The sequence below is a fragment of the Belonocnema kinseyi genome, chromosome 8, assembly GCF_010883055.1.
Source record: "Belonocnema kinseyi isolate 2016_QV_RU_SX_M_011 chromosome 8, B_treatae_v1, whole genome shotgun sequence".
Lineage (NCBI taxonomy): Eukaryota > Metazoa > Arthropoda > Insecta > Hymenoptera > Cynipidae > Belonocnema > Belonocnema kinseyi.
This window is the reverse complement of record NC_046664.1, coordinates 52,579,533-52,589,704: the sequence shown is the minus strand read 5'-3', so window position 1 is coordinate 52,589,704 and position 10,172 is coordinate 52,579,533. Positions and strand designations below refer to the sequence as shown.

The window sequence follows — 10,172 nt, the reverse complement described above, 5'->3', positions numbered from 1 at the left end:
TACTGTACAAGTGCTGTACAGTATTGGAAATTAATTCCGCGTAACTTATTAGCGTATTTTGTGAAATATTTTCCTTGCTGAATTAGAATGTGTGTTATGCAATTATTCGTAAATATTCTTTTATATCGATGCAAAAGTGTAGTAAATCTTACTTTTGGAATACACTTGTAGAGCGTTTATAAACACTGACTCAAGTATGAATGCTGCTTTCTCAACTTATCATTTACAATATACCACTATGTGTTGGGCAAAATAACTTCCGCGTTGGCGAGTAATAGCTTTCGTTTTACTTTGTATGTAACTGTAATAATGATCAATAGAATTGACGGCTCACTTTCTCACGTATAATAATCTTTATGAATTATAAGATTTTTTGCCATAATTTAAATCAACCTCTTCAAAGTATAAATCCAAAATTTAGTCGGAGACTTCCTAGAGTTTAAAAACAAACATTACTTTTATTTAGTGTTAGCGTTCAATAATAGTTCATATTCTTCCTCAAAATAGATCAATTATATCATCTAGGAATTAAAGAGATCAACAATGGCATTCAAAAAGGAAACATCCAACATTTTTTCGAAAATGGGATGTTTTGCCAATATATACTTACAGAAATATTTTTCTTTTACTTTGAATAATAAAAAATAATCACCATTCATTTTCTCGAAACTTGACATTTGCCCATTCAACACAATTAAAATTAAAAATTTAATTTAAGAGAAAAGAAATTCTTTCTCGATTTTCTAACTCGGAACTAAAGATGTCTTTATATTTTTCCAAACTTTAAATTTGAATGAAATTTACGACTTTTGTTCGAAATAAAAGGAAAAGCTTTAAGGGAAAAAATAAACGAGTATTTAGATAAACAGTTGTTAAATAAATGTTTTTTTTATTAAGTACACATCATTCGAATGGCCATTCTTTGCATATTTTATAAATTAGGATCTAGGAAACTTTGTTATTAATATCGATAGTATTTATTGAAACAGGGGAACATCATGATAATATTTGAAGAATTTTTTAATATACAAAAGAATCTTATGTTATAAAATTTGATCTTTTTTACTAATAATTTATTATCTGAAATAGTTATTTATTTGACAAAAGTCTAGAGGATACCACCATCCAGTAGGTAGGAAAACAATTCAACAGCGTTGAACTCCATCAGTTTGAAAAAAAAAATAAAAATTATTTTATATCATTTAAACTTATACATGCCATTGACTATTTCTATACACAAAAAATGAGGAAATTATTCAATTAGCTGTAATTAATTTTTTTATCAGACCGCAGTAAGGGCACAATTTTGAGACCACTATCCATCAATAGATTATCGTTTCTGGCATTCCTCTTGGACATGACAGAATACTCAATTCTCATTTATTACAATTTATGATTATAGTATCCTCACAAATATAATTGGTTTACTAAATAAAAATAATTGAAACTATAATTATTTTACGAGAAATCTTAGAAGATTGTGATATTTCTGCATATCGGGTATTCTGCAAAATTTAGGTAAATAGGATTTTTTGATTGTTAATGGTCATACGGCTTTCTACGAACATGTTTAAAATTGAAATTAAAAAAATCATATGTCCCTTACTTTTAAAATTTAATTTTTTTATGTAATCACTATGAAATAAAGAAATTTTAATCAATTATTTGGTTACTGTTGGTTAACATTGCATTTAATAACTTTTTTACTGAATATGGTTACGTGCCATCCCACGAACAGTTTTATGTAAAAATTAAAATTATAGGAGTATTTTTACTTAATTTTTATATTTAATTACTAAAATATTTATAAGTCTTTATAAGGTTAGTTATATGACAAATTTTGTTTAATTTTTTTAAATAAATTTTTTGGTAGTTTGCTTACGGGCATTTTAAAAATTATATTAAATTTTTTATTTGCGTGCCTTACGTTTCATTGATACTATTATATAGTAGTAAATATAGTGGATGTCATAGTATTCAATATTAGGCTGATGTTCATTCCATATGAAAATACGTTACTTTTTATTATAATCTGTTTATATTTTAAAAAACATACAACCATGAAGTACACAACTATATTAATATACAACCATAAAAACAAAATGTGCATTTTGAAAAAGTTTAATTTGTTCGATAACAATTTTATTCCAAATAAAAGTAAATCATTCCTTTAGGCTAAAAAAATGTGTACAACTTCAAGGATTTTTTTCTCTTACACGTTTAAAATATAATCAAGAAATCAATCACCCCCAAAAATGTAATTTTCTTTTCTGATTTCAGACCAGAGGCTAAGGCATTCGAAGGGTAGCCTGGATGTATTGTACTTCAAATTTTCGGATAAGGTAGTTCAGCATCGAGTGACGAGGGCGGAGCTCTCGTTGTGGATTTACGGTACCACGGAACCGAGAGAAGACTGCGAGTCGGAAGTAGACTTGGATAGTCATGCTCCAGTGACGATAACCCTCCAAAGAATCCTCCGAGGTGCGACAGAGTCAGGTGGTCCACTACTGGGACCGCCCCTAACGACCAAACACTCGAGACCAATCGGCGGAAGCGGCAAATGGGTCACCATCGAACTCAGACGCATGGTCGCCGAGTGGTTCAAGCACCCCAGGGATAACCTTGGAGTGGCCTTGAAAATCGGAGGAGGAGGCGGCAATCACAGGAGGAACTACAAACCGGTCGAAACCAATCCTGCCGCGGAGAACGCGCCCTACCTGGAAGTTCAGACGCAGGAACTCGATTCCAGGAGAGGCGGCAGGATCAAGAGGAACGTAGGACTCAATTGCGACGAAGCGAGTCAAGAAACCAGGTGCTGTCGTTACAAGCTCACAGTCGATTTTGAGAAATTCGGCTGGGATTGGATAATTGCACCTAAAAAGTAAGATCACAATTTAAGCCACTTTATCTCGTTATTACTTTTTTTCTACATTCATTTATACCTACTGGGAACTAATTTCTTCATTCCATCATCATCTTGTGATGTCTTCATGTTCTCGTCCCTTCTTTTCTTGATTCATTCCTCTCGTTCCTTTTTGCCTCTTATTTTTTCTCAGAAAGATCAGTGATAGGAAGTAATGAGTCACTTTTTTGTCATGAGAGTGGTAACAAAGTTGCTTTTGTAATTATGTCACAAATTCGAAATTAGTTATGTATATGTATATATATATATATTTAAAATAGTGATTATATAATCGTTAATATTTTTGTTGTTTTCGAAATATAGCTCACAAGTATTTTCATATGATCTTCAATCAATTTGACTCGAGAAGACGCAGATCAAACAATAAAGATCTGCGAAAATTATTTTTGATAAAAATAAAAACAGAATACTCAGGACTGCAACATCCTAATTGATATGAAAGAGGTAAAAAACATTTAATGCTCCTTTGAATTCTTTTGATTTCAAAAGAATTCGATGAAATTGATCAGAGTTACAGGTGAATATTAATGAATTCCGAATAATTAAAAACCCAAAAAAATTAATTGAAAAATTCGACTTAAATTAAAGGAATTTGAAGCAATTAACAGTAAGTCAGTGAGAGTCAAAAATATTGAGAGAATTAAAAACAATTGAAAAGAATTTAAAGAAACTCTTGATAAATTAATAATAATTCAGGTTGCAGTCCAAACAAATTCAAATAATTGTAAAAAATTGAAAAAATTAATTTGATTGATAACACTTAAATTGAAGTAAATTTAGAAGAATTTGAGGGAATTCAAGAGACTTCTATGAAACTTATAAAAATTCAAGAGAATATAATTGAGCAAATTTTCAGTATCTAATTATTTTGATCAAATTGAGTAAATTAGGCGTGAACAGAATTTGGGAAATTTCAGTAAAATGTAAGTGAAATGAAGTTATAAAAAAAAGTAAAACAAGGAATTTAATCAAATTCAAGAAAAATAAAAGAAATTTAAAGAGCTTTTAGTTTAGAAGAATTCGATGAATTGCATCAAAATTCAAGATGAATTAAAAGAAAATCAAGTGTATTGAACACAATTCACAAATATTAAATAAATTGATCACTTCATTAAATTTAGAATAAATAGAGAACAACGCAATAAAGTTGGAAATAAAATTTAATCCATAATATTCAATTAATTTCAATAAAAATTTCAGAGAATTTGGAGAACTTTGAAGAAGTTTAAGAAACTTGGATGAAATTCATAAGAATTTAAAAGAATATAATCTGAAAAAGTTTTTAAACTGAAATTTATTTATCGAATTAGGTAAAATTCCCGTGGGCAGAATTCAGAAAAAATTCAACAGAATTTAAGTAAACTGAAAAAAATTAACAAATCAAATAAAATTCGAGATAATTCAGAGAAATGTAAACGAAATGAGAAGAATTTAGTAAAATTCTTAGAAATTTAGGGTGAAATAAAAAAATCCAAGTTGATTGAATGAAAATCAAGAATAATATAAAAAATATTAAATGAATTATATTTGGAATAAATTGAGAAAAATTCAAGAAAATTCAAAGGCATTTGGTAAAATGCCTAATGATGGAGAATGATTATAAAAGACTTCAAGGTGAAAAAAAATCCAATTACGTAAGTAAAATTTAAAAAAATTAGATAAAATGAAAAATAAATCAGGATAACTTCAAAAAGTCAAGACAATTTAAAATAATTCAAAAGAATTTCTACGAAATTATGATGAAATAATAATAATTTATAATATTTCATTCATTTTAGCGAAATTGGAGTGAATTTAGAAAAATTCAAAGGTATTTAAGAGAATATTACAAAATTTCTTCAATCCCATAAACATATCTTTAAGTTCAGATAAATGGAAGTGAAAAAATTCGCAGATGAGAATCTGATAGCATCCATAAGAATTCAAGTTGAATTTCAGAGTCTCAAGTGTGAATTAAACAAAATAATTGAAAATGCGAGAAAACAAAAAATTGGGAATTTAGTGAATTTTAAGGAAATTTTAACGAATTAAAAGTAAAATTAATTCATAGAAATTCAAAAAAATTGAAAAGAATTCAAAAAATCGAAAAAGGCTAAGAAAGTCTTGGTTTGTCTTCTTTTAATTTTTTGAAAGCAGTCATTTATTTCTGTTTAAAAATTCATCTTTTCTGTTAACCATTTTTCGTTAAGAACAAAATTGCTTTTTTTTGAAAATTATTGTTTTTTGATCTTTTTTCATTGAATTCATCTATTTTTTATTTAAAATTAACAAATTTTTTCGTTAGAAATTCAACTAGACAGTTAGAAGTCAAAGTACTTTCTTAAACATTTATTTTTGCCGTTAAATATTCATTATTTGTTAAATCTACCTATTTTGTTAAAAAAATGTTGTTCTGCTATAACTAAGGGAAATATAAATAAACAAAATAGACACAGAAGCATATCCTAATTTTTTGACAAATTTTGAAAACTATCTTCAGCATGAAAAAGGAGCAAAAAAGTTTAGTGGGTGATTATTTTTTTGGGTGAAGTTTCGTTTCAAATGCTAGAAAATGTTATCCTTCAAATTTTGTTCAATTTTTCCCAAAGTTTTTCTTTTCTAAGCTGTTTTCAATTTTATAAACACGAAACCTAGCTTCGTTCTGTTCAAATTTCATACCTCTTCATAATAACCTTTACAACCTCATATTTTACTATCTCATTGAAAGTCCTTTCATCTTTTAATGTGAAATCTGGTAATCTTAATTTAATTTAAATGCTAATTTTGATAGCTCGATCGTTACGTACAAATATGATCGTTTAGATTGTCCATACATTAGAGATTACTATCCTTCTACTCGTATTATGATAGTATCGAAATTACTGCATATCATAACCTACATACACAAGAGATAACAGATCTTAGCAGCTATATCCTATGCACTCTCTTCTACAATAAATTTGGCAATCTTTGTTTCCATCCAGTAAATATTAATCAGATCCAGAATGTCCAAAAACAATTTTAAGATAAATTCATAATGATTGTAAATTTCCATACGCCTGTCTGAACTAGATTAACTTTTCTACTTATGTCTGACCCTGAATACCCTTTTCTACTTAAACTCCAAGTTTCCTTGCTTCCCACATAGCAGTTTTCTGTAACATTCTCTTCAGTTCGCTCACAAAAATCAGGTTTTTGTGGAAGTTAATTTTAATTGCGATTTCATAAAAAATGTTTAGTATCTTTTGATAAAGCTTTTTATTTCCTTATGATTATGGGTCTTTTTAAAATTAGTTATTTAAATTTGCTGTTTTGAAACCGGGATACTCCACTGGTTTGTGATTCATGATTTTTCAAACGAAGTTCTATAAGAACATTATTGAATTATTTAATCTTGAGAAAAAATCATTTATGTTATTTTGGTGAAACTAATATATAAATGATCTAGGTGGTTATAGGTCGTTTTAGAATTTTTAATCCAGAAAATAATTTTGGTAGTTTTCGGTTTTTATAACGTGCAAGCTTAAAGACAAAAGATATTTCTAGGTTTGTAATAACTTTAATTTTATCGAAGAAATCTCAAATTCTACTGAAGAAATTAAGTTTTTCAAGAGACGTTACCCACGATGGAGCATAAGAATTTGTAATTTCATTATTTATTGCCTTGAAACAATCTTAATAATTATTTGAGCACGATATTATAAATTTGATACGTGAGAAATCTCATGAGTGCTAATTTGTGAAAGTTTATTTCTGTTACTATTGTTAAGTTTGAACAGTTTCCCCTGAAAAATAGAGAAATTAATTTTTTTTCAAATTTGAACTGCCGCCATACGATATGTTATCAAAGTTTTACCTTCCATTGATAAGTGAATAGATTATTGAAACATATAATTAACGTATTAAGTAGTATTACAAAAATGTTAATCAGATGAAAAAATTTAATATAATGAAATTCATATCCAAAAAGATTCCAATATAAGAAGACGTGAGAAATCTGTCCAATTACTTTAAAAGTTACTTGATACTATATGATATGCTACTTAGTAAAATATTTAAGTATTTTTTATTTTATTTAAATGTTGAACATTCCAAACTTAAATAAATAAATATTGTAATTATAATTCTATAGAAATATTGTTCTGTATTCTGGCTTCACATTTTTGATTTCCAAGCTTAATAATTATCAATAAATTTTTTCAATGTACTCGTTTTAATTTGCCTGATTTTTAGTTAAAGATTTAAAAAATAAACCTTTCAAACGCACAATTTTAGATTTATTAATTTTTATATTCACCGCAGAATTTTCAATTCATTCCCTTTATAAGTTAAAAATTTTTAATTCAAATTTAAATGATTAAGTTTTTATATGTGTAATTAACAATTTGAAAATTAATTATATTGAAAGATGTGAATTTACTTAAAATAATTAAAATTTTCAAGGGCTTGAATATAAAATAGTTTCCATATCTCAATTCATGGCGACTAAAAAATGCTTTCAGTTTTAATGAAGATTTGATTCATTTAATTTATAAGGCTCTATACAAGAAATGTTTTCGGTTCAACATTATTTGTTGTTCCTAATGCTTTTTTTAAATAATTTAATTTTATAGATTTATAATTGAAATTTTTGAATTTTTGAACGTAAAATGCTTTGCTTAATCTTACAATTAAGACAATTAATCTAAACAGTTGTAATATTAATAATATTTTTGTTATTTAATAAGAATATAAGAATTCTGCAATTTCAGAAACTTTGACTTTAAAACAACCAATTTTTTTTTAAATTTCAAATTGCTTAAATTGAATTACTTTAAATTCAAAATTATTAAAATTCAAAAGCCTTTATTTTAAATTATTCAATTTTGAACGCTCTTTATATAAAAAATACAATTATGATAAAATGAAACAATACAATATTAAAACAATACAATTTAATATCGAGATTTTACATTTCGGACGAAAGTTGTTCAATTTTTAACCCCTCAAATTAAATCTCATACACCTCTAACTTCTTTCTAGTTAAATTGTTAAATTTTCAATATTTACTTATTAATGTTTTTAATTTTGAGAGCTTCTGATAAAAAACTTTAAATTTCAAACGCTTTTAATTTCAAATCGTTTAATATTGAACGCGTTTATTTAGAAATGAAACCGATTCCTCTAAATTCCATTCAAAATATTGTCATGTTTTCTAAATTTGCATCAACATTTACGAAGAAGGAGTTGGTGAAAATTCTAGGGTTTCCATGGTTCTCGTATTTTTTAAAAACTGTAAAACTCTTTTAGTGTTAATTAAATAGTATCATCCTATGCAGTTTCGATATATTTGTCATAAATTCTCTAATGATCATAAGGATTTTTGAAGAAAAAAATTGGCCTTCAAAAATGAAATTGACTGTTTTGTATAAATGAATATTTTTCTTTATGTTTTATCTCAAGCTAAAATTTATATTTTACCCTTCAAGATCTTTGAGGTTGGAAAAATATCTGAAAATTTGTTATTTATCACTTTTTTATAGGACGTGCAGTTATTGTTTTATTCGTAAGAGACAATATGAAAAATAAACAAATTAAATTCTTGGATAAACGACATAAGCGACGGAAGAAAATTATAAGAAGAAAGATATTCACCCAAAAATAGTTGAAAATTTATTCTAAATTATTATGTTTTGATGAGACGCGTAGTTTTCCTTTCAATCGTAAAAAAAATATTAACACTAAAACAATGAAATTGGTTGAAAAACGACAGAAGGTAAACAAATTTATAAGCAAAAGTTGTTCAGCGACAAAAGATCGACAGATTTTTTAATAATAATTTTTAATAGAACGAGTAGATATTCTTTTGTTCGCGAAAAATAAGTTTCAAAATAAAAAATTTAATTTTTGAAAAAATGACATGGGGGACGGAAAAAATGAGAATACTCTTGTATCGATGTTAAACAATGTTGCAATATAAGGGAGCTTTCCCAATTCTTGTGTTGGGCGTTTTTTTGGAAAGGAAGCTTACTTTTTTGTTTAAAAATCTTAAGATAAAAAATCAACATTGCACTTTCTTATTTGTAAAAATTGGTTTAAATATTAACAAATTTAATTTTCCTTTTTAGTCTTAAGCTTCTGCAAAAACACCCCGCAGCTTTCTTTATAGCCTAAAATACGTTAAAAATAAGTGTGTTACTTTAAAAAATGTGAAATTTATTTTTGACTTTTATTTTTTAAAGAAAAATGTGAATTAAAAAAAATGATTACGACCGGTGAAAAATACGTAAAAATTCATCCAGTCCCTCTTGTTAATTATTATTTATTCAAATGACCAAGTTTCTCACCCACTTTTAAATTTTTGAATGTTAGGAAATACAAATCCAGATACGTTAACGTGCTCTGTACGCGCGTGATTTTGCTACAAGTAATAAATAATAAATTAAAGAGAAAAATCGTTTATCTTTTGCAGATACGATGCGAACTATTGTTCTGGGGACTGCCCCATGGCGTTTTTACCTGCATATCCAAACACGCACATAGTCAGCTTAGCCGAGCCTCCAAACAACACGGGACCATGTTGTGCGCCAAGGAAGCTCTCAGAAATCACAATGCTCTACTTCGACAACGAGTATCAAATCGTTTTTTCACGGTTACCGGGAATGGTAGTTGAGCGTTGTGGCTGCTCATAGTCTTTCGATCACTTTTTTCGACGACAGCGACGACGACAGTCTTGTATCACTCATTTACAAAACAATCATTTATTTCTTATTCGCCAATCATCGAATTTGTACATGGAATTGACAAATTACCAAAATTACTACATATATAGAAATTCGTATGTCAAAATCATCATCAACTGAAGCATTGTCTCAAAGATCGTTTCATAATTAGAGATTATGAATGAATGTTCTTCCAATACTCAAGACAATGTTGTTAACCTTGAGAGAACAATAAGGAGACCGAACTACCATTCAGAATGTTTTTCGAATCTGACAGGATCCACGGCAACTAAAGTTCCAAGCCTGGAAGTAGGAACCATTCTTTACACAGGGTGCATGCGCGATATGTCATCTTTTCCCCTCTCCCTTTTCCCCCGAAATTGGTCAAACTTCTTTTACAAATAAAATTGGTAATTTATTTACTTGGTATCGTTCTTGTAATGATAAAAAAATCAGCTTAAACTCTGTAACATAATTTATTTTCAAAAACTGTATTTGTAGCCCGCCCCGAAAGGCTTGGACATTTCTCCCGCCAGATTCGTCAAAGTTTCTCATAGCAATTCGGGATT

General features: G+C 27.8%; 1 protein-coding gene across 1 annotated transcript in view; it reads left to right on the top strand.

Annotated features, from left to right (window-relative positions):
* Window positions 1-9,573, top strand: part of LOC117179000 (growth/differentiation factor 8) — a 63,730-nt gene extending 54,157 nt beyond the window's left edge. The window contains exons 2-3 of the mRNA XM_033370610.1: window positions 2,281-2,881; window positions 9,354-9,573. Coding sequence (XP_033226501.1) covers window positions 2,281-2,881; window positions 9,354-9,573 — 821 coding nt within the window. The remainder of the gene's footprint in view (window positions 1-2,280; window positions 2,882-9,353) is intronic.
* The last annotated feature ends 599 nt before the right edge of the window (window positions 9,574-10,172 follow it).